This window comes from Centroberyx affinis, unplaced genomic scaffold (assembly GCF_046629955.1).
Source record: "Centroberyx affinis isolate AG114_WGS23_722 - 3 ecotype Tasmania unplaced genomic scaffold, CSIRO-AGI_Caff_v1 ptg003633l_1, whole genome shotgun sequence".
Taxonomy (NCBI): domain Eukaryota; kingdom Metazoa; phylum Chordata; class Actinopteri; order Beryciformes; family Berycidae; genus Centroberyx; species Centroberyx affinis.
In genome coordinates, this window is record NW_027281543.1 from 2,220 (window position 1) to 27,254 (window position 25,035).

General features: G+C 45.5%; 3 protein-coding genes across 3 annotated transcripts; all 3 read left to right on the plus strand.

Annotated features, from left to right (window-relative positions):
- The first annotated feature begins 446 nt into the window (after positions 1–446).
- LOC139661851 (fatty acid-binding protein, adipocyte-like) lies at positions 447–1,554 on the plus strand. Its single transcript, XM_071540415.1, has 4 exons — positions 447–583; positions 775–950; positions 1,036–1,137; positions 1,400–1,554. Exons 1-4 carry the CDS (start codon positions 511–513, stop codon positions 1,451–1,453), a joined length of 405 nt encoding a protein of 134 aa, XP_071396516.1. The 5' UTR covers positions 447–510; the 3' UTR covers positions 1,454–1,554.
- A 2,177-nt stretch (positions 1,555–3,731) lies between these two features.
- LOC139661858 (protein FAM8A1-like) lies at positions 3,732–6,709 on the plus strand. Its single transcript, XM_071540423.1, has 5 exons — positions 3,732–4,221; positions 4,338–4,458; positions 4,581–4,704; positions 4,877–5,016; positions 5,127–6,709. The coding sequence occupies exons 1-5, from the start codon at positions 3,732–3,734 to the stop codon at positions 5,269–5,271; spliced, it is 1,020 nt and encodes a 339-aa protein (XP_071396524.1). The 3' UTR covers positions 5,272–6,709.
- Positions 6,710–16,610: 9,901 nt separating this feature from the next.
- Positions 16,611–24,710, plus strand: LOC139661857 (ataxin-1-like). The gene is made up of 3 exons (XM_071540422.1): positions 16,611–16,715; positions 20,849–22,958; positions 23,115–24,710. The coding sequence occupies exons 2-3, from the start codon at positions 21,111–21,113 to the stop codon at positions 23,769–23,771; spliced, it is 2,505 nt and encodes an 834-aa protein (XP_071396523.1). The 5' UTR covers positions 16,611–16,715; positions 20,849–21,110; the 3' UTR covers positions 23,772–24,710.
- The last annotated feature ends 325 nt before the right edge of the window (positions 24,711–25,035 follow it).

Sequence of the window (25,035 nt, forward strand, 5' to 3'; positions counted from 1 at the left end):
AACCTTTATCTCCATTCACTCAAGGCTGGAGTGATGCTGTTTGGTGATAGCTGGCATAAGGTATGAGCATGTAAATGCAAAAAAAATCTTTCACTTATCCATGTCTGCTTTCACCATTATTTTCTGCAGTCTATTGATATATTTATCTGCAGAGATGGTATTGGGCCACAGACATCAGGTGACATTATGACACTTTGTGACCTACACAACCACAGCTTCCCATTTACAGCTAGTGTAAACCACAGCATTAGGAAACTGAGCAGGCCCAAGTTCACCAGACATTTAATTCCTACCAAACGAAATCTGATCTAAGACCACGCCCCTGATCCCCCATTTCCATGGAAACTCGGGCGACAGCTGTTGATTGGTAGGAATGAATAAAGCACGTGCTTGGCCAGGCTTCAAATAATGAAAATTTCCTTCTCTATCCGCTTTTCGCGCTTTATCACCGAAACGTGAAATCCTAAAACACCTTGTGGCTTGTGTTGCGAGTTGCACTTCAGCTTCACCATGGTTGAGCAATTTGTTGGAACCTGGAAGATGACTGCCAGTGACAACTTCGATGAATACATGAAGGCAATTGGTGAGAACACATTTTATACTAATTGAATCATTGTAGTTGTAAGTAATGGCTTGCAAGTCTAGCTGTCGTGGCAAGCCGTTTTACTCGAGCTGTTAAATAGTAAGAGTTACACTTGTTCCAGCAATTGCTGCATCACATAAACTGGAAGCACCCAGAGCAAAGTGTCCTAATTTACCCTCGTTGTGTTGAAGGTGTGGGCTTCGCCACTCGGCAAATGGGAAACATGGCAAAGCCTAACTTGCTGTTCAGCGTGGATGATGCTGGTGTGGTTTCCATGAAGTCTCAGAGCACTTTCAAAACCACAGAGATCCAGTTCAAACTGAACGAGGAGTTCGACGAGACGACTGCAGATGACAGGAAGACCAAGGTGGGTTATCTATTGTTTTTAAAGCCACACGTGCCCCAGTCCATAATCGCATGTACGTGCCTCTGACAGCCAACATAATTTTCAGACCATCATTACCGTTGAGAATGGGAAGCTTGTGCAAAAACAAACGTGGGATGGAAAGACCACGACACTGGAGCGCGAGATTCAAGATGGGAAACTGATAGCGGTGAGTCAACAAACTCAAGCACCTGTTCATACTTGCAGTGGTTTAGCATCTTTAGTTTTGCGTCTAATGTTTTCAATTGCGTGTGTATTGATGGTAAAATATTAACATTTTATTATGCATTCCTAAGTAACCTAAATGGATTTGATTTTGGTGCATCTTAAACATGATTAAGTGATTTTCATCATCATTCTCTATAGAATGAGATCAAATATGCATGCACTGATTCAGAATACACTTCTAACGTTCACCATTGTCTCTGCAGAAATGTGTCATGGATGACGTTGTTGCTGTGAGGACCTATGAGAAGGAGGCATAATTCCTGTTTGTCTGTTCACCATCATCAAAGTTGTTGAACCTGGATATTTGTCACTGCATTTTGTGTAGCGGTAATGAACAAACATTTCAATAAAGTCAGATGTTCTGTCACACTTGTTTGCTGAGTAATTGAATGACAACACACAAGGGAAATCACAAGGGAAAGATTGTTTTTTTTCATTGGTGTGCATATTCTTGTGTGGGTTTATGAACGGTGCTAGTATTTGCTTTTGCCATTTACTCATAGTAATGTCAGTCATCCCCCCCCCCCCCCCCCACTGTTAGTCAACTTTTCAATAGGTCATTTAGTCTTTGCACATTTAGTTTTGGGGGAGGAGGGTGTTAAAGTGCTGGTAGTGAATTCACCTGACGGGGTCAACTATTGTTGGAGGTTGACTATTCAACTTCAGCTTAGCTTTCAACTTCCTTTTAAAGCAAGACAACAAGCAGAGTTTGTATGCATTTATGTAGCAGTCTAGACTTGCCAAAACGAATATTGGAAGCCAGACTAATCTGTCCAATCGGGTCGTAGGTCACTAGGAATTGACAAGACCTTTCCTGTCTATAGCAAATGAAAACGCTGACCTGACATCCCCTTCTGTCCTCCTCAGCACACCAAACATGTGATCACTAAATCCTCAGCAGTCTACCGCTGAATGGAAATGAGAAAAAACCCTAATACCTCCGGATTAGTATTTACTTTATAGCCATATTAGAGTAGCTGTGACATGATTTTGTATACCATGGCTAGTTGCCAGCTGGTAGTATTTTCAAATATCAGCTGTGGTAATTGCGTTATAAGCAAACATTTTTACTACATATTACGGCAGGCAATCCTTGCAGCCACTGAGCAGTTCAAAGTCATGCTTATAATCTCCGAGCTATTGGAAACAGACAGGGGGGTTTAGAAAAGCCTTTTGTTCGACACAGGAAAGCAACATGTCCCGTATGAGAGTAGCCTTGTATGACAAAGATGTGAGTGAATGGGAGGTGGGAAGGCCAAATCCCTGCTTGGGGTTAGGGCAGTGACCTCTCATTTGTGCCAGGCCTCTTGTCTTGGATGCACAGACTTGGAGTTCATGCAAGTGCACATAATTTGTTTTAATTAGGGTTCTTTGGGGCAGTAGGTTGAGGCCCGAATTCTCCAAAAGATTTCCAGGCTTTAGTGAATGATTGTGACCCCGGGTGGTGGTCAGGCAACAATGAGTTCTGACTAATGAAAAGCTGGTTCGTTTTCTTGAGTGCCACATTATATAAGACCATGGCGCGTGCACATGCACATTCACACACCCCCAACAGCTATTTCACAAAAATAGGTTTTAGGTATTGTGCGTACAGTACTGAAATGTGAAAATAGCTCTATGCATTTTCTTCTAGTATATTTGCAATCTTGCACAAATGCATTAACTGCACAGTTGTGGTGGTTTTCATACTTGGTGATGAAATTTGAAAATCTTCTCAAAAGGCTATTAGGTTATGTACAAACATACAGTAACCGATATTAGAGGTTTTTGCTGCTTCTGAACTCATTGTTATACTTGAATACCCTATTGTTTAGGATTAAGCTTACTTGGGGTAGTTTGTGGGGTGCAGGCATTAAGAAGCAGGAGTCCTTTGAAAAGGTTTTACCCCCCTCGCCCCCCCAACCCTAACCCCTCCCTCCCTCCCTCCCTCCTTTGAGGCACAATCATACCATGGGCTGGTAAGTTCTTAGACATTGCTGTTTAAGAAGTACTTTAAAGCTGCTTTGTTCTAGAGTCAACAAAGGACAACATCGTGCACACAGCCTATACCGTACAAAAATACTTGGAACATTATGGGAAAAACAGGTTAGTGATCTAGTTGCAGCTAGTGCCTCATTCAGTCAAAGAGGCCCAAAAGTGACATTAGAAAACAAAAAAATCGTTTTTAAGGCTTTACATGTACAATTGCGTTTGAATTATTACAAAATGTGAACTTGAGGTCCCCAACATCAGCCTCACTGCAGTCTCGATCTTGCAGCAACGCTTCCTCCTAGTGGTTGATTGTTGAAATAGCAGGAAAAGTTTGGCCTGTACCACCGTGTATCATGATGAAGGGGGTCGGGTTTTGTCTCCAAATTGATAAATTAGTTTTTGTGAGAATATTTGCTATCTCTACCGAACAACCATTGAATAATCAATAAGAAAATACCTATTTTGTTCATACGTTATATGGTTGTCTCAAACACTTTATCTTCTGTGCCCGCAAATGAAACAATCCGGGGTGACGCCGTACGTGACGTGACGCCATCAGCAAACATGGCTGACGATGAAAACACAAACATGATGGAAGTCGATCAGGAAAATATGCCTGCTGGTGCTAAAGTCACGCCACTAACGGACAACGTTATCCAATCATCAGACAGTCCAGACACCACAGAAGAAGAGAAGGGTGTCGGTGAAAAACGCATCACCGCGGAATACTGCGAAAAGCTGCAGGCGTGGATGTGGCAGTACTACACTGGGTATGTCAACTGGCATAGCTGGCTTGCAGTATCTGCTGTCTCTAACCCGTATTATTTACCGCAGTCTGCTAACGGGACGTCGACGGCACCGCTCGATTTCGCCAGTTTCGACGCCCAGAACTGGTACAACAATCCGTTTGGTCTGCCGCTGTCGCCGTACCCACCTGTCGCCCCCGGTGCGGGCAGCCAGGCAGGTGAGGCTGCCGGCGGCGGCACCGTGCCTGCTGCCGGGCACACGCACACACAACAGCAGCCTCAGGAGAATGGAAACGCACAGAGGCCAGGTAAACCCACCCGGCATGTAGGCCTACAGTTAGAAATGATCACCTTCATATCTTCTGTTTTGGCAGAGCAGCGGTTATCTGTCTGGTTAATTCTGCCCTTCTGCACCCCACCCCAGGGCGAGAGTACAGTATTCCTTCACCTCTCCAAAGACTCCTAGCTGAAATGGTGGATTTCTTCATATTGTTTTTCATTAAGGCAACCATAATCATCAGTATTATGCACCTGAGTGGAATGAAGTGAGTCTATTTTCTATTTGTGATGGTAGCAGTAGGCCTGCGTCTTATTCAAGCATTTACATGAACAAAACCAACTCTACATCTGATGAGCTCATCCAAATGTTTTACCTTTTGCTTTTCAGGGACATTTCCAAGTTTGCCATGCATTTCATCGTGGAGGAAATAGACGAGGACACATCGATGGAGGAGCTACAGAAAATGATGCTTGTTGCCCTTGTTTACCGGATACTGGTGTGTTTTTATGAGGTGAGATCTCATACATAAGTACACAGCATGCCTGCTTTTCCAAATTTGGATAAGTAGTGCGAGTAAAGTGTGGTCTGATCCTCAGTTGCTTCTCTTTGTGAGTTCTGGAAACGTTCCCAGGCAGTTAAATGATAACTCCTTGTTTTCTTGTCCTGTGCCTCCCTCCATATAGATTGTGTGTATTTGGGGAGCGGGAGGAGCCACTCCAGGGAAGTTTCTCATCGGACTCAGAGTCGTTACATGTGACTCATCGGTCCTGGTTCAGCCTAACAGAGTGCTTGTAGTGCCAGCAACTAATGTCTCTCTCTCTGCGTGAGTACTTTGTTTTAAAGGTCATCTTTCCACATTTTTAAATATAAAGTTTTACTGTCTGCTAGTCTTGCCTCTTTTGACGCAGCTACTATTTCTGTCTACCTCTACAGATCAACTGTCCGAGCCTTGAACAAGAACTTTTCCATTGCCTTCTTCTTCCCGGCTTTCATCACACTGCTGTTTTTCCAGCACAACAGGACTGTGTATGACATGGTGGCGGGCACTATTGTTGTCAAGCGCACCGGGGCCAGATGACCATTTAGAGAGTCTTACACTAAGGCCAAGCAGGCACTGCGTGCTGTTTTATTTATATGTGGACGTGTTGCTCATGGTCCTGCAGGACTCGGGCATAGTCCTTCCTAAGTATCAAGAGAACAAGAAATCACTCTGAGCAGGAACATTAAGATGGCTTCAGAGAATTTAACATACATCGCTGTATAGCTCTGTTCCCCAATGCTGGGATTTTTTGTCTTCAAAACATATTTTCCCATATGCTGCTTTCAGAGTTTGTTCCTGTGCCAAATTGGTGTCTCTTCTTAGGAGAGGAAGAATGATGGCAATGCCAGCTTTTCATCAGTCTGTTTCTGTCTTTCATGAAATCAGCACAAGATTTGCCTCTTCTCAAATACTCTTCCAGATTAAGAGTGAATGTCTTGTATCCCTCAGTATTTTAGTTACTAACCACACAGTCATTCGATATTATACCTACTGTATGGCCTTATATGAAAGAATCATTTTGAGAGTCTTAGGCTCAGACTTTTGGTTTTGAGTCACTGCCCTCTGTCACTGTAGGAGTGGCAGGTCATGCTCCGTTGCTTTCAGCTACTGAAATACTGTGGTTAAAGGGCACATTCTAATGTATTGAATCTGTATTTAAAGCTTGACACAATTGCTCTTCCATTACTCTTGACTGCATGTTTGAATGAAGAGTAAATAAAAAAAGTAAATATTTTATTGTGATTTTTCACATTTAATAAGATGAAATGATACCACCACTAAATACCTACAAGTGTGACATGTCTGTCTTTTAGCATGACATGTCTTTGTCTTTTCTGTCTGCTATTTAATACTTTTTGAGTAAGGTATTTGCCACTGTTTTTTCTGATATGATATTTTGAAATATTTTGATACTAATTAATTCTCCACTGTATGTCGTGAACTCAAACTATATTAATTCATTAATGTGCCATTAAATTTGCCTTACATTACTATGGCTGCATTTGTCAGTTTATATTGTAACAATGTTCCTACAACACATTTCTTTAATATTTTAAAAAAAAAAGAATAAAGGGAAAAAGCCACATACTGTGAAAGAGTGAGGCACAGAGAGAGAGAGATTGAATAACTATGCCTCTCATAAGTTAGTGAGACTTGTTTCTTGTTTTTTTATGTTGTCGAAATATCTTGACTAATCTGTTTTACTTCATAAAAAAGTGCTCTGATAAAAGTATAGTGATTGTTCAGTGAAATACGGTCTGTATTGTTAAACATTTCCTACTTCTAGATGGAAAAGATGGAAATGACAACTGTTAATAGAATGATTTTCTGGCATAATTCCTGCTTGGTAACTTGCAGCACTTGTAGAATGAAAAGCTCATTTGGATATAAAACTATAAACTTTTCATTGCCAATGGAGCACAATAAGAATAATTTATGAATTCTTAAATGAAATGGTATTCCACTTATATTTCTTTGGGACAAGATGGTGCAGGTGTTCTTCCACTTAAATAAATCATATGTGAAATAAACTCATTGTACCCTCCATCTTTAGTTTGTAGTTATTTTTCACATGCTGTTATGAACAGCTGAGGTTGTAAAAACGGTAGCTCTAGACTCAGATTTGTAGACAGGGCGGCCACATCCTTCTTAATTACAGGAGTTTGGCTCCACCTGGTGCATATTCATTGCTCCTACAGCCATTACATCACTAAATTAAATCAAGTCAAATCAGTGTTGGAGCCATTTCCACAGAGAGGAGATTTAATCCAAACAAAACCCAGGAGTCTGGGAATCACTGCACCAATTCCTTCAACATTCAACCTCCAACAGACCATATCGGTGCTGAAGACACTCCTCTCTGCTTCCAGACACCTATCACACCTGCTCCATATCCCAAATCTGCCCCCCTCACTCTTCAACAACCTCTGCTTTGACTCACGTTTCATTCTGCAAGCTGGACAAGACTTTTTCTACATTTACATTCAGGCTGCAACTGATTGAGACTTGAGATGGCAACCTGACTGGCATCTCAATAAAATAAATACAATTTTAAAATCTGATGAAATGTATTCATCTTCATTATACTTATTCTCAGTGACATTCATTTTTGAAAGTATTTACTACTTGGAGTGATTCTCCCCTTAATATCCATAACAGCTCTAGATGCAGATTGGTACGCAGGGTGACCTCAAGTAATTGAGTTTGGCTCCACCTAGTGTATGCTTATTGCTCCCATAGTCAATAGATGCCTTATGAAAATCAGCTCAAATTAAAGAATGTATTGGAGCAATTTCCACAGAGGAGGGATATAAACCAAATAAAAGCCGGGAGTCTGGGAATCACTGCAGTGACACTCGATTTTCAAACACATAAAACCTATTTTTCATTTAACGCGTATGATAGGTTTACTGTAATTCAAAAGTATCATTATCGTCTGAGACTCTTGTTTTTTGGCCATGGTGATGCAGAGCCTATGCCCACTGTTCCCTGCACACAATATATTGAACACAAATCAGTCTGTGTGTGATGCTCATTTAGTATCACATAATCCTAATTATATTGTCTGCCTATAAAATGAGTTGATCTAGGAAAGCTTGAATCAACTCTTTGCAGACATTTTCCCCATTCTGTGAGTTTTTTTGGCATGTCACATCTAATGTTTGGAGGGGGTTGTTTAAGCTCCAATTGTTGGCAAGTGTTAACGTGGTGATTGTGTTAGGCCCACTAAGTGGCAGCTTCAGCTGACAGCCACAGATGGTACTCCCAGATTACAGAGCGACCCCCTCGCATGCTGCTGCAGCGCACCGCACCATTACTGTGGGCAATGGAATAATGTAACTCGTCGTCATGGAGGGTTTTACCAAGGACAAGACAAGTGTGGGCAGAAACTGAGACTCAACTACCCATCGTCAAGGCACCAGTGCCCAGAACAGATGAGTGTATTTCCAGTTGGAGGCAGGATATATTTGTATTGACATGCTCTGGCTCCTGCCCAACGGGAATCTGAAGGAGGGAGATTTTAGAAACACACAGCTCAAGGGAACACTCATTACTATGAGTTATGACTGGCTTTGCTGTGACACACCACCTCTTGTTGTAATAAACTTCACATAAGTATTTTCATTCTGTTCATAGCTCTGCTAGTGAAGTAACCAACTGTAATTAGGTAACATTAACCACATCATTCATTGATGTGAATCATGGTGTATCACCCTTTATTGTGTCTATAAATAAGAATCCTGTATAGTGCAATAGCTTGGACCTGGCACTAACACTGCCAGTGCTATGGGTTTGATCCCCACGACAACCAGCTATTGTAATTGTTTTTTATAAAAAGCATTCACCAAATGGCTTATATTGTGCAGTGTTATTTCAACCCAGTCCAAGAACATGAACTCACAAGTAATGAAATGAAAGGTGAGCACCTGTGCGGAGCTGTTTTGAGGTGTAAACGCTGACCTGTCTCATAATTAAATGCCTGGTTGTCCAGCACCCTGCGGCGACTCCTGACTGTTATTCTGTGCTTCAGTGCTTCAACGGTGATTAACGAACACATTTTATTTTTCTACCATTGTTTTCTTTACATCATATGGAGGAAGATGTCCCTCTATTTCTTTTTTTTTTCTATGTGGTTCAATGCCATGTTTGAAAAATCAAATGCCTTGCCACCACATGGCGAGACCATGCTGTATCTGGCTGGTGAAATGTCCAGCCTGGGTTCCTTCCACCCTGCTGGCTCTTTTAACTAGGGAGTCATCTGCAGGCACCATGGAGGGCTCACAGCTTTCTCTGACAGCCATGTGTCTGTGTCTGAGCGGAGCCACGGGGAAGAGCGGCGAGGCAAACAGTCTGGGATCAGCTAGAGCAAAACACGTGTGGATGATAAAATTTATAACCCTGATGTCATTAGTCCTTCATTATAAGAGCTTTCAAAATGGCAGCTGGTGCTTGTCACACTCACAAGAGCAGGCTCCAGGTGTCTTGAACTCACGGTTTCCTAAAGGTGCTGCCTGTGACTGAAATGCTGCACGGTGTTGTCGTGGTTCCCAGCATGTTTCTGTCTGTGCCTGTTGGTATTCCTCTCAAGTGGAGTCAGTAATTACCGGCTGGCTGGGTTCTGCCTGAGTGAAGAGGGCTGTTGATGAAGAGGAGACCTGTTGACTGGGTGAGAGAGGAGCTCCTGCTCTCCCATAAGGGATGCCATAGGGGATGAGGGCAGGCGAACATCTACCCACGCACGCACACACACACACATGCACACACACACGCACAAACATGTGTGCATGCATGTTCACATACACAATTTTTGACGTTTTATTATACTTGCTTTTGAGGAATTCTGCGACTAACAATTATAGCTATACCTACACACACACACACACACCGACGTGTTAATTGATCTGAGGAGAGTGTTGAATACTGAATTGAGCCATTGACACGGCTCACTGCAGCTCTGGATGTGGCCTTATTTTTATTTATTAGCCAGTTCAACTAGATGTGGACATCCTGTCAGCACCGTAACATTTGATTTAGAGTGGCAATAAATTATGAATAAACTCATTTTCCAGGATAGTATGTCACCCGTACTGGAGTTCTTTTTCCTGTCATAAATCCCTGCCATAAATTCTCTGTCAGATATGCAGTAAGAGGGGAAGACGCGCTCTAGAAAAGAAAGACAGACGGCGTGCTGTAGTGGCACCAGGGAGGAGGGTCGGGTGGGGAGTGGGGGGACATTTTCTATGACCATAGATCAGGTTTCTTGGCATTTGTATTATATTCAATTCTGTAGATTTCTGCTTAGGGCCGTGTGGTGCTTGTGTTGGCTGATTGCCATGGATGCTTTTTTCTTTTTTTGTCATTGCAAGCAAAATCTGCCTGTGCTGTCTTTCTTGGAAAGGTTTGATGCGGACTTGCTGCATGTAAGTGAGATGATGAGAAATTGTGGGGGAGAGAGCGGGGAGGGCTACAACGCATGTGGATGTGTGCTGCTAATGGCATCATCTGGAAAAGCTGCTTGTCTACATTTGACTTAGTCACTGCGATCTCCCTCATGCTAAGTGAGGCTGTACCACGACTCCACTTCACCACTGATTGGAACCGAGGAGCTGCTGGATGGATCTGCCTGGCAACCGTTGTGTTATTGACAAAAAAGTCACCACAACACACTCAAGACCTATTCAGAAAAAAAAAATATTTGCCTGTCCTGGTTGCCTGGCCTTATCCCCTTTGGCATCTCTTATGGGATAGAAGGAAAAATCGGAAAGATGTCTGCCACCTCATGTTCCAAAGAGAGAGAAGAAAATGGGAGGGAGAGAGAGAGAGGGGGAGAGAAACCGGGAGACATAAAGGGAATGAAAGAGGGGTCTGTCACAAAACCTTGCATATGATAGTGATAGACAAAAGGCCTATTCATGATCAATGCACAAATTTAGTCACACAGACAGTAGGTAGGTGTTGTTGGTCTGGGTAACCCCATTGCCTAGAACAGTGATTCTCAACCTTTTTCATATCAAGGATACTAATTTAGTCCACATTAGAGCCACAGACCCCCATTTGATGAGATTTTGTCTCTCGGACCCAAATCTGAGAATATTTTTATTGTTAGATATGATTTTGTCCAGAATTCCATGACTGTCTGTATTGTAGTTAGAGAGATAACAGTGAAACTATGATCAAAATAATCATTCTTCTGCATTTTAACTTCTTGTAAATGAAATAATGGTGAAGTTTAACAATTCATCAATTTACTGTGGACCCCCTGGAACGCCCTCAGGGACTCCTGGTGGTTCCTGGACCCCACGTTGAGAACCACTGGCCTAGAAAACGTTTTTCTTTATAGTGGCCTCTGACTGTTTGGATCATTCTTTCCATCCAACTCTGAACAGTAGCTAGCATGATTTAAATGCCCACATACAGTACTGCCCTCTGTTGTGTGGATCAGGTATTGAAACTACAGTACAGTAGGTGGGAGGAGCAGGGAGGTCACTGAGGTCAGAGGAGTTGTGTGTGTGTGTGTGATTGTTGTGTTCCTCACTTGGACAGTCAAGTCAGGGGTTGAGAATATACTGAGACGGTCTGAAGGAACAGCAAGTACCCATGTTGATTACTTGTACACAACAAATTATGTTATTAGGGAAGTTTCGTTGGCTCTTTTGTCTGTCTTGTCCTGCCTGCCAAACCAACCGACGACACTTTCTCTCCTCTGAACAGTTTTGGAAACTATTGAATAACAACCGACAGTAACTTTGCTACTTGCCTGCACATCAAGCTCAACTTTTTTCACACTATTCATTCTCACTCTGATTCTTCTGGTTCATATACAGAGAACAAACTCTGCGGAGTTTCTTTAGTGGCTGTATTCCTCCTCCTCCTCAAATCACTCCCACCCATTCTTTCAGTTGCCTAAACTATGTTTTGGACATGATGTGCGTAAGCAGCGGCTTGCTATTTTCAGCTGAATGAGGAGAGTCTTGCCATTTGGACACAGGATGAAATCTGTTGTATTCTGCTGAAGTTCAGGCTCTCAGCATGTACACAGTATCTACATGTAATAGAGCTGAAGAAGTCATTTTTTAAGTCTCCTATGGTAAAACCACAATCCTTTGGCAAACTGAGGAGTGTGCCTTTGAATAACCTCAGTCAGTTACAAATGTTGTGTATCATGCTGGCAGGCACAAGACTTGACTCTGGTAGAAACTCACCCCAAGAGGAATCTATTATCCCTGCTAACATAAATGATAATCGCAACATGCAGTAGCCAGAAAATTGTTTTACCATTGTGTTTGTTATACCATATTTGTTGTTTGTAGCAGCATGTCTCCAGAAAAGATATAGTAATACCATCTTGATCTATCACATCAGTGATTAAATGGCTGTTCATTCACTCCCCCACATCTACCAGCCACCGCTTCAACTATGAATCACATGCAATCTCAAGGTTTTGTAGGAAAAGCAGCCATAACAAAATTCAGGAGAAAATCAATACAAAAAAACCCAACATTTTCTAACTGTCTTTCTGTTGTGAAATGACAAATACAATCAACATTGAGCGGAGCGAACTGGATTACATCACAACACTTTTTTCAGAGCCTTTTGTCCAAAACCATTCCCTGCAATTTATGATTCAAGGGACCATGACCTTAAAATGACCTTAACATCAATGGCACACTGTTTTCTATTACCTCTTTTAAAAAGAACCAGGGCAATGTTTGTTGATTTTCAGAACTTCAACCCGAAGATTTCAGTTCATTCGTTTCATTTTAGCCATTTAATCCCAGGACTCTGTTCAAGGTCACTTTGAGCTCTCAGCAGCTGACAATTGCTCTATTGTGATCAGGACTACAATTCAATGACAATTTCTGTCCCTCACATACTCACAGATTCTAAGCCCCAGGTGTTCAATGCCTGCTGACCAAAATGGTGAGACTGAGTGAATATGATATTCACCCACCTCTCAGCAGTGCATGCACCCAAATTGAGAGAGTTGAGGTCAGTGTCACCTGCCCGATGGATTTGTTGGCCCTTGCTCTTTTCATTAACTGCTGAATTCCCTGGCTCTCAATAGGCTCTTTCAGTGTGTCATGCTACACCACCATTGAGCCACAGCCACGGAGCCACCCATCTTTCTTAATGGGGACTGGAGACTGTGGAGCTGCCTTGTTGCCATGGCAGCAAGCGCTTTCACATTCTCCCCACATAGTGTGGAGTGTGCACGTTGTTCCTTCCAAACTGGAGCGCGCCACAGCAGAGACTGGTCTGCTCTCAGACAGGACCTAGCCAGGGTTATTTACCTCCCGCTCTGATACCAGATGCCCTCTTAATCCCACCACCCACACTCCACTTTCCATTCTCTTTATTACTAATGCATAGTATTTCCCATTGGCAGCTCTCCCACATTGAGCTTTGTTCTCACACTCACTCTTTATCTGTTTCATATGTTTCTCCAAGCTTTGGGGTAATTCTTCACAGGTCCAATGTATGAAAATATCATCAACTGTGTTCTGATGTCAGGCTCCAAGTGACCTAAACATTTTAAACAGGATGCATGTACGGGAAGATTTCAAGGAAACCTAAGTGAATTTATTAACTGTCTTGATTAATGCAAACAATGGCACACCATGGGAAATAGCTGGCATCCCTGTGTGAGCGTTTGCATCATACATGCTGCCCTGTCTTGTGTGCATGTGGATCTGTGAAACATGTCTGGACATGTCTGCTGTATTAGAGAAGGCTCACTTAGCCCCAGTAAGAGTGAGAATGCAGAATAGGAAGACAGATGATGATGCTTGGATAACTGTTGGCTGGAAACTGGGCATTTTCAAGGTACTATTATTCATCTCTTCAGATTCAAGTTGTGTAAGGTTGTTGTGAAAAAATCTTGGAAGAACTTAAATTGGAACTTGCGTTTTACAGTGCTGCAAAGGTCACATTATATAACCTGCAGCAACTGGAACTCTCTTGTGTTTTCATGGTGTTTTATGCTGATGGCTATATCAGTGTGTGAAGAAGAGAGAGCACTCAGAGGCAGTGTGTAGAGACAACTGTGTCTGCATGTACGCAACCATTATGCAATGTGTTGTTCATTTGTTGAGATGCTGATGGACAGTGAAAGGCTACAGATAGAGAAAAGTTTGTTTTGTGTGATAGGCTACTTCTATCACCTATCTCTAGGCTTGGTCATAAATATAGTAGTATGAGCTTATGTAAGCAAAGGAACAACAAATACACACACACACACACACACACACACACACACACACACACACGCACACACTAACACACACAAGCAAACACGACTGCAACTACTCTGCTATTTTAATACTACTGCTATTACTACAATAACTACTACTACTACTACTACTACTACTACAACTACTACTATTACTACAATGACTACTACTACTTCTACCACTACTACACTACTGCTTCTCAGTAAATCATTAGCTTTCACCACCTTGAAAAGAATGTCTAAATAGTCTTTCAGTCCTAAAAAGAGTGTAAGATGTCTCTTGTTGTGGTTCGGAGCATTCCCTCTCATTATGTGCACCACACTGAGGAATGTAAGGCTTGTAGTGTACAGTTGTGAGCGTGCACAGAATGAGGGAACACATGTGCAACTAGGCCGGCAAAACCCCCCTTTCAGGTTGTACTACAATGATCGCTATCTAAGAGACATGCAGAATTGTCAGCATCGACAAATGAAATAATCCTGATCCTTTTTGAAGACTATCCTAGCGCCGAAATACACGTCTCTTTGCTTTGATCGAGCTGCAAACAGCAAGAGAAATTGGACTGTTCTGTCTTCATGCAATCTTTGTGTGCTTGATCTATAGTACTCATGGCTGGATTTGTAAATTCTCACAGGAAAGCTTATTCCAGCATACTCTGCTGACATTAATTCTGACTTTCAATTAAAGTGAGTCAGTTCAAGGCCAGGAAAGTCCGATCCCTTGTAGCCGCCCTTATGCTTCAGGATGGAGTTCTGTCATGTTCCTTCCATTACCTTGCTGTGGGGATTGTGTAGTTCCCGAGGTGTACATTGCCCTAGCAGCTCCTCACAAGAGATATGAGTCACGGTAGGAAGGTGAGGCTATAGCCCCTTGACAAGTAAGACGCACAGCTAATGGTTTTATCAGGTTCCACAGCTGGGGAAAACACATCTTTTCACTTCGGTGATTCTCTTTGTGTGTGTGTGTGTGTGTGTGTGGTGAAAGTCATACGTGTGCTCTGTGCTACATTTGTGTCTCTGTATTCCAGCTCCTTGCATATTACAGCAAATACTGACTATGCAGAAAGTCAGGAAGTGTGAGCCTAAGTGTGCACAGGTATGTTCTTAACATGACCTGCCCTTATGTTTGTACAAAACAAGTACACTGTGTCCTATAGCAGTGGTTTTCAAACTATGGCACACTGGTGGGGCCCGGCAGGGAGCCAGCAGGGGTGTGGGATGAAGGAAAAAAAAATCTGCAAGTAATACTTTATTAAGGTGGTTGTGATTGATTCATGATGATCCAAGGAATAACCAATTAATTACAACTTTTCCATGTGCAATTTCATCTCTATTGCATGAAATTACAGTCGGTCAGTTGGTCGGTCCCAAGCAAAATAACAAGAAAAAGTACGGGAACCCCCTATCCCAGAGCCTTTGTTGATGTAATACTATTCACTATAGGCTCGTTGTTGTGGCAGCCTTGTGTACGTTATTGTGTTCTCTGTGTTTTCCCCAGTCTGCAGTTTAGGTGGAGGGGAAGCCCTGCTTGTCCTGCCTGGAGAGCAGCAGATAGCTGGCTGGCCTGGTCGTGAAGTGCCTGTCTGCAGCCTGGCTCTTTCTGCTGTGTGCTGAGCAGGATAAGGAGGAGGCCTAGGGTGAGGAGGGCCCCAGTGCCAAGCGGCTGGGCGGGGGTGTTTATCAGCCCTGCCTGCCTGGCCTGCGCATAGTGAAATATCCCAGGGGTGGAGATGGGGGAGGCCTGGGGAGGCCTGGGGAGCCCTGGGGGGGGGGGCTGTGCAGCAGCAGGGGCAGGTTACTCAGAGGCACTTTCCGACTGAATAGAGGCTGAGACTGTGATTGTAGGTCAGCTCACGGGGCAGATTAGAGAGAGATTTGTCTCTACGGGGAAAACGCATATGAAAATGAACAAGAATGAAGCAGTGCATTAAAACAGCTTTGACGTGCTAACACGCTGAACAATTTAATCCTCTGCCAGTTTGTGCGTGTGTGCATGTGCGTGTGTATGCATCTGTGTCTATGCGTATGTGTCAGTGTCTGTGCCTCTGTGTGTATCTGCCAATAAGAATGTGAATAACCCACAGTTATTCACATTCATATGTCTGTCTGTGCAAACCCTCTCTGAATCTCCGGCTCTCTCTCTCTCTCTCCCTCCCTCACCCTCCGTCTGTTACTCCCTCCCCCTCCTTCCCTCTCTGTGTGAGCGTAGTCTGGGCGCTGAGCCAAGTGGAGTGTGTTTTTTTGAATGAATACCTGATGCGGCTGATGAGGCTGGCTGGGGGAGGAGCCGTGTCAGTGGAGTACTGAGAGAGAAAGAAAGAGGAGGGAGGGAGAGAGAGAGAGAGAACGAGAGAGAGGGAGAGACGGAGAGAGAGGGAGGCAGCCAGGCAGAGAGGGAGCTGGCGGTCTGGTGGCCTTGCATAACACACGTTGGAGCAGCCTTGCACGCAGGACTTGATGTGAGCTTCAGCAGAGGGGAACTTCCTTCACCGTCAGCCCGTTGCAGGGGCAGATTGTTGAGGCAGGGGCGCCGTAGCCTCCACCCGGAGTCCAGAGGAAGGCAGTGCTGGAGCAGAGCAGAGGCTCGGAGAAGAGAGCAGCACAAAGGAGAGATTCAGGAAGAGGAGTCCTAGGAAACACGTCTCCAACACACACACACACACACACACACACACACACACACACGCACACACACACAGAGGCAGGAAGAATCCCTGGACATGCTCTGCAAGCAGTGGCTGTGGAGATACTGGTGAGCTATTCTTAGCACTCTAACCAGAGGGGGGGTGTCTCTTTTCTTCTTGATTTGTGGCATAGTAGTATTTTCTGCCCTGCTACTCCACTCATGCGCTCTCACTGTCATTCTAAAGCCCCTAGAGGCTACAGTCACAGCATCTGTCCAGAGTCATAGTAGTGAGATTAAAAGGCATTAATCCTGTTTGATTGTAAAGGTGCTTGTTCGGAGGGACGCCTGCGTATGTATCTCTGCTTGTATATTGTGTTGATCAGTGTATGTTGAGCAGTGATGCAGAACTCTGGAGTCATTGTGAAGACAAACAGCCTGATCCCACTGCCTGTTCTCACTGTCTGCTTTAGTCTGCCGCACGGTCGGTCCGCCTCTTAAAGGGACAGGCACCGCCGCTGTACAGAGAGGGGACAGGAAAATGGCTCTTTTGGGCATTAGAGAAAGCTATACACTGTATTGATCCGCCTTGTGGTTAGGAAGTAGGTTTGTTAGGGGTTGAAGTGAGATCCTGCTTGTACTCAAAGATTCACACACATGTTCTCTCCCTCTGTACCTCCCCTTCTGGTTCATGCAGGAGCTCAGATAGTCCAGCCTGATAATGATGTTTTTGTTTTCTATATATAGCCTTTTGCCGTACAGAGTATTCGCTGTGTATCTATGACTGGTGTAGTAGGTGGAATATGAGGTAGAGCAGTATTGACAATGTGTTCATCACCCTGTCGCAATTCATGGTGACACAGCAAGGGTCTTATCTATTGTGTTTGCTTTTTGCTTTATGAACAGGAGTATCCTTTGCATATAGAAGCATAATCTCAGGACACTGTCGCTAGACCTGTCACTAAATCATTTTCTTCTCTTGCTATCGCTTCCCTGGCTGGCCCTGCTGTAGAGAAATGTTATTGCTGTGAAGCGGTGGATCAATGTGAGGAGTTAATAGTGGGTCTAGGAGCATGAGAGAAGACTTAAGGCTCAGCCGGGGGACTGGGGGAGCTATCGGCTGATGGGTTAGAGAGGAGATGCTACTCTGCAGGGGGTCCGCTCACCTGGAGACAACAGAGAGGAGGCTGAATGAAAACATCTCATCTGAACTTCTGCGTGCACACAAACGGCACACGCAGACACACACACACACACTCCATGACTACACACACCTATTTCTGTGTGGTTTGTGCAGCTTTTGAGTGGGAGTATGAAAGAGGATCACATGGCGAGGTCGCTCTATCATTCTGTCTGAGCGGCGCGCTAGCTGAAAAGCACCAGTGTGATGAGCGGAACAGAGAGCGGCCTGTCTCCTCTCTGCTGTCATCCCTCCATACATGTCGAAGAGGTGACAGTCCTGGGCCAGGACACTGACTAAGGGCCTCCCATGCTGTCTGGCTTGGTTTGACAGCCGTGTCTTGAAAGCTCTCCTTTGTTCTCCGTGGTATCACATAGGCCGTATGTTTGTTGGTTTCGGCGGTCTAATAATAGGCTGGCGGTGGAAAATCTAGAGAGGCTTTTGGCTGGTGAGCTGTGTGTGAGTGTGCGTGTGTGTGCGTGTGTGTGTGTGTGTGACTGTTGCTCTGTGCTCTACCCATTGTGACCATCTGTAGAGAGCGCTGTCTCCGGGTCATGTGAGGAAAGAGACCTTCCTTGAGGACATGCTGCTGTATCTGTAGTCTTTGGACAGTGTGGGGACTGACGAGACGTGTAATGTCTGATCTGTCATACGCCGTGTTGTTAGACGCAAGTGTGTTATTCATACTGACAGTGACGGTGTGTTTGTGACAGTGGGAAATCGGAGTGCGCTGGCTTTGTTTCCCGACTCCACTGTAACCGCGGCGTGATAGGTTGTTGTTGTTGCTCCTGACGTGATGTCATTACAATGTTGACATGGTGTTGCCGTGGCGGGGGGTTGCCATGGTGTTGCGAGGTTGTTGCCATGGAGCGTTGCCGTGGCGATGCTGTACAGTGTAGCTCCGGCTGTAGCAGTGGCTGTGTTGCTGATCGGGGATCTCTCGGCAAGGTGGGGGCTATGGCGCTCTTGATGCTGCAGGCGCTGCTCAATGTGGGTCAGGAGAAGCAGCACTCTCTCTTCTCCCCATTCCACATTCTCTCTCCCTCTCTCTTTCTCTTCCTAATCTCCTTTCTTCTCTCACTCTCCCCTCTCACTCCCTTTATTCCTTCTTCTATCTGTCATCTTACATTGCCTTTCTACCTCTCCTCCCCCTCCTCCCCCCTCACCCCCCCCCCCCCCCCTGTCTCTCTCTCTGTTTCTGTGTTTCTCTCCACCTCTGCTGCTCTTCTCCTTTGTTACATTTGGTTGATCTACCAGGCTGTATGTTTAGAAAAATTGCATGGAGGTTTTGCAGCTTTTGCTCTGCTCTTGAATGCAGTGACCTTGTCAAAGTCAGTGTTGGAGGTAGATGGGTCTAAATAGAGATTGACCAAGGTCGCCTTCCATGTTTTCTCCTTGTCTTTATGTAACATGTCTGTAGCTGCCTGCTGTAGTGAACCTCCTCTGTAATATGAAAACACAATTTCACACTGTCAAATAGCCTGACTCCTCTGAATGGAATGTAGGGGGAGAAAAATGAATGGATGGACGCTTGTGTCTCATGCACTCCATCTCTGTGGTGCTTCTGGCTAATGAACAACTCTTTGAACCTCAGATAAGCCTGCAGGAGAGAACAGTCCAGCTGGAAAAGAAACACAAAACAAAAAAATTAGACAGAGATCTAGGGGAGCAAAGGGTGCATGTCAATGTTGTTGAATTTGTATGGATGCATGTCAGGTATATAATGAGTCTGTGTCTGTGTTTGCATGTGTGTACATGTGCATGTGGAGTATGCATACGTCCATGAGTCTATGTGAGAGTGTATGTCGGTCCAGCCCAGTCAAACATTGATAGTGGCTAGCTGCTGCCTGTGGCTTGTTGACACAGTTAGGTACCTCTCACTAACCCACTTTCTATGCTGTCATTTCCATCAACAGTTCCAGTGACCTCCCCATTGCTGGCTAGAAATAAAGAGCTTGTTTCAGTACTCATTTAACCTAGCCTTCAGGCCACCTCTCACTAAACCAAACTCTGAGAGGGCCTACTCATCCGCAGCCTTGTTTGTTGTCCACTTTGTATTCCCTTGAACTTTGAAACACCACTCAAAAGGAGAACAACGGAAAGCTATTGTTAAAATATTTTTGAAACACTGCGATGACGGCAGCAAAGGTCAATTTACATTTGTTGCAGTATGTTCTATAACTAAATTTCAGGACATGTTGTTTTCACTTCAATTTTCTGATGTGCCCACTGACCCAGAGTTCCTGTCTGGGGGTGGATGTTATATTTACTGTAGCCCCAGTGACACAACACGAGGTCTGGGAGCGTTAGAACAGAAACAAAAGCATGACCTCCTCAGAAGCTGTTACTTTGTGCCATGGACTCTTCACTTCACTCCTGTTTTCTACCGTAGAGCTCGGAGCAAGATAACAGCCAGCAGCAATGCACGTACACTTACGCACACAACCGCACACACACACACACACACACACACACACACACACACACACACACACACACACACACACACACATGCACACACATGCACAAACACTGCAGTACAGGAAGCTCCAGCCTGGTGTTGAACATGAAAGAGCCTTTTCCACATTATGTAAATGATGACACATACAACACTGTAGTGCACCTTCCTTTGTACATGGTGTATCATTACTCATGAAGAGGCTTGTTGAGGTATGGCAGATTAGACAATGTTGATCCTTGAGGGTGATCTCCAGCAGTTCTTGGAGAAACATGCACACAGAATGGGCTTCATGTTGTGCTGGGCAGCATTAGATAAACACACATCAGACATGCTAGTTATGCCAGGTTCCACCTAGTGGCTTAACAAAGAATAACACCTTTACAAATAAAACCAGGGGAAATTTTAAATGAGAGTGAAGTATTTTAGTGTATGCTAGTTTGCATTTGCAGCCCTGTATTTTGTGAGTTGGGTTCATAAAACAAAAAATATCACAATAACATGCTGTGCTTACTGTACCAACGCTCTCATGCAATTGGCATAATGAGTTTGAACTGAAGTTTGCATTTATAATGTAATTTCACATAATCTGTGTATCTGATTTGAGCTTCTCTCTGCCATCAGATTTCTGCTGACGTGGAGGAGGTAGGTCGGTCAGAAATGATTCCTCATGAAGTCCATGGAGCTCATTCAGTGAGCCGACGTGACTCCATCTTCTCTGGCCTGAGACCTGGAGCTGTCCACCAGTGAACACAGAGGGAGCCTGAGCCACACAGCCCACAGGGAGGCTGGCCCCTGGACACAGTCACTGAGTGGAAGAGAGAGAAAGACAGTCTGAGTGGAATAAGAGAAGTACTACCAGGGATTTGTAAACCACACTGACACCATGAAATCCAACCAGGAGCGGAGTAATGGATGCCTGCCTCCTAAGAAGCGCGAGATCCTGGCTCTGGAGCACAGGCCGGTGGTAGTAGCCGCAGCAGCAGCTCCAGCCGCAGTGGCTACTGAGAGCCCCCACACAGAGAACCTGGCTTGGCTGGCAAGTGTGGCCAGCGAACGCTGCAAATCCAGGGACACAGAGAGCCCTAGGTTTCCTGTCTCCTCCTCTTCCTCCTCTTCTCCCTCCTCTTCTATCCATTCCTCGGCCACTCCTCTGTCTGCTGTGCCCCTGACCTCTCTTCCTACAGTTTACCCCACAGCCCTTCCCCAGCAGGCTGGGACTATCCAGTACGCCCAGCTGGGACCTAACGTCCAGTTCATCAGCTCTGGGCCCTACGCCGGCTACATCTCCTCTCACATCATCTCCGCCAATCCCACCTCCACCCACAACAACTCCACCACAGCAGGACAGCGCCCCCAGCTGGACGGTTACACCACTGCCCTCATCTCTCCCAGCACCAAAGGGGAGCAGCAGTTTCAGATAGGCCTCTCTCCCACAGACCTGACTCCTGTGTCGCTGCCCAACTCTACCCAGGTCACCAGCCAGTACATCCATCTGGACAGCAGAACACCTCTGACTGTCAGCGGAGGCGGCACCGTCACCTCACCCGCCGCCCACCTCCCCCTCCAGCTCCACACTCACCCGGCTGTCCTCCCTCACACACTTACCCTCGCTCCCTCCCAGCTGGTTGTTCAATACGCAGATGGTTCGGCTGGAAAGAAACCAGAGGGGCACGGTAAGGGAATGCTGAACGGGGAACTGGAGGTGGTCAAACAGCCTAAAGCCTCCAGTCAGACAGTGAACCATCAGCAGGTCCAGAGTTACGAGGCCAGACACATCCTCCTCCCTGCAGACTACGGCCAGAACCCCTCAGGACTCCAGACCTCCTTGGTGCTGGTGGCCCAGCCCAACAGTGGAGCTGAACACGAACCCGGCTCAAACAAGCTCTCCTTGGTCCAGACGGAGAAGGGGGGCATCTGCCTGGGGAAACCAGTGTCCAGAGCATCCTCCTTCACCTCCCTCTCCTCTTCAGAGGTGCTGAAGTCCGCCGCCCCTCATACAGTCATCCAGACCACTCTTCCCCCCGAGGAGCTGCCTGCCAGCCTCTATTCATCCACACAGCCACCAATCATTGGCTATATTGCCAGTGCGGGGCATCAGCATGCTGTCAGCTACCATGCCGCGCTGCCCCAGCACCTGGTCATCCCGAGCGGCCAGTCCCTCCTCATCCCAGTTAGTGGTTCCAATAACTGTGCAGACATGGAGGTTAGTCGTGCTGTCAGCACCCTCACTGCCACCACTACCCCTCATATATCCACCGCCATGCCGCATGCCTACCTGGCCACAGCTCTGTCCAAGTGTGAGGTGCTGGGCTCAGATGGAAATCAGCAGCCCCCTTCCATTGCACAGGCTCCAGCTCTACCTGTCCTGCCCTCAATCCCGGCTCCTGCAGTGGTGGCACCTCCCTCCCCCGCCCCCGCCCCCGCCCCCGCCCCTGTCCCCACTCCTGTCCCTGCCCCTGCCCCTGCCCCTGTCTCTATCCAAGCCTCCCCTCCTATCTCCTCTTCCTCCTCACCTGTGGCACTCCCTCCATTCTTTATGCGAGGCTCCATCATCCAGCTGGCAGATGGTGAGTTGAAGCGCGTGGAGGACCTGAAGACAGAGGACTTCATCCAAAGTGCTGAGATAAGCAGTGAGCTGAAGATTGACTCCAGCACTGTTGAGCGGATTGACAGCGGACAGACTCCTAATGCTGTGGTCATACAGTTTGCTGTGGGAGAGCTCAAAGCCCAGGTAAAGTATCCAATATGATGGTTAAATTAAATTATGAGTGTTAAACATGTTGAAGTTAATGTTCCTTTAATTACTGCTTAACAGAATTGTCAGCGATGTCTGTATGTAGAAGAGTAGAAAGCTAACTGTGTCTGTTGTACATGTGCTGTTATCCAGGTGTGTGTGGAGGTGCTGGTGGAGTATCCCTTCTTTGTATTTGGCCAGGGCTGGTCGTCCTGCTGCCCAGACCGGACCACCCAGCTATTCGAGCTGTCCTGCGCTAAGCTGTGTGTGGGTGACGTGTGTGTGTCGCTGACCCTGCGGGGCCTAAGGAACGGTTCAGTGACAAGCAGCCAGGCTCTGGGGGCCAAGCTGAAGACCAGCCACAACTCTGACTCCTATCACAACACGGAGCCCACTGTAAGGAACAGTACAAGTCCAAATGCTGCGGGCAGCAACAGTGGCCTCCTGATGAAGGCATCCAGTTCAGACAGGCTGGAGAGGGACCAGATAACTGGACCAGGACCAGGACTAGGGGAGGCGGTCTATGGAGCAGGAACGAGTGCCGCCTCTGGGAGTGGAGATATGAGACAGGAACCAGTGAGAACGGACATGCCCCCTCCCTCCAACATACAGTCTGGTGATCCAGATAGACCCACGGGCCGTAAGAGACGTTGGTCAGCCCCAGAGAGAGACCAGACTGAGAGGGCTGAGGAGGAGCCTCCTCTGACTCTGCCCAAACCCTCCTTCATCCCTCAGGAGGTTAAAATCAGCATAGAGGGCCACTCTAGTACTGGGAGCGAAAGGTGCTTGAACAAAAGAGTAGACTGTTGAGAGGACTATAAAGAATTTAAATTACCTGTGGTTTGGTTTGTGTCTTTGTTTATCCCCTCTATTTTCTCTCTATCCAGACTACTGTAATATAGGCTGAGTTTACACAGTATTTACATGTTTTCGTTCCATATAGGCCTGATATCTACAGTGCAGTACAGTAGAGCACCTTCATATGTGGTATCAGACCCGAGATCAGTGCAATCAATGCTGAAAGCGAACATGAATGCGGCGTGAATGTTGTAGTATGAATGGCAATCAGATGTTCGAGAGACATTTGACTTGTGTGACACCTTTTATAAGCTGGATCTCCTTTGTCTTGTGGCTTAACCCTGTTGGATACAGACCAGTCAACCATGCCGCTTATCACATGAACAAGCACAGACCCTCATGTCAGCACATTAACTGGGTAACCAAATTCTGACCTGCATCCTGTTTGTCTTGCTGTTTATTTGGTGTGTACTGACATTATGAGTGGTAGCACGAAGTTGGAGTGAAAGAGACACCACTTTGGCTATTTCCATGGCAACACTCGCTTGCCACTGATCACCATGGCTATGATCTCTGCTGCCTTGTGCATCTCATGCTAAGTTGATGTTTTCTTTTTATTACTCTTTTCTCATTTACATACCATTACAGATGTTTAGATCATTGTCTTACTTTGTGATGGTATAGCAGGTGGCCCTGCGCCACTTGTGTGTGTGTATGTGTCTGCGTGTGTGTTGGTCTGTGTGTGTTTTTCTGTGTGGCTGTGGTGTACCAGGGCTGTCAGAGGGAGCACAGGAGTCAGGTGTGTGGCTGGTAGCTGTGAGCTCAGTCTTCACTACAGCCAGCAAATGCCAAGGCTGAACAGGCCTGAATGTACCTAACCATGATATTTGTCCTCAATATTGACTCACAAAGTTATGCATGTGCCATTTGTTACACCAATAAAGAATATATGCTGAGAATTTGATACCAATGCTTTTGCAATATCTGGGTCACAGCAGTTGCAGGTGCATTGCTTTGATGAAGTTCCTCTACTTTATCTTGAAAGTGTATTTGGAAGGTCTCATAATAGGACAGCATGTGTCACCAGATTACACCTTTTTTTTGGCCCTGAATGCTATGAACAACATTTAAAATCTATACTAATAAGGAAACCTCAAGGTACTGCAGTCCAGTAGCTCTGGATGAGTTGTTTTACTGGACTATGTACGTACTCAAACCTCATCCTGCAATATTTTATCACCAAAACTCCATAAAGTCATAAAGTCATCTTAAATTC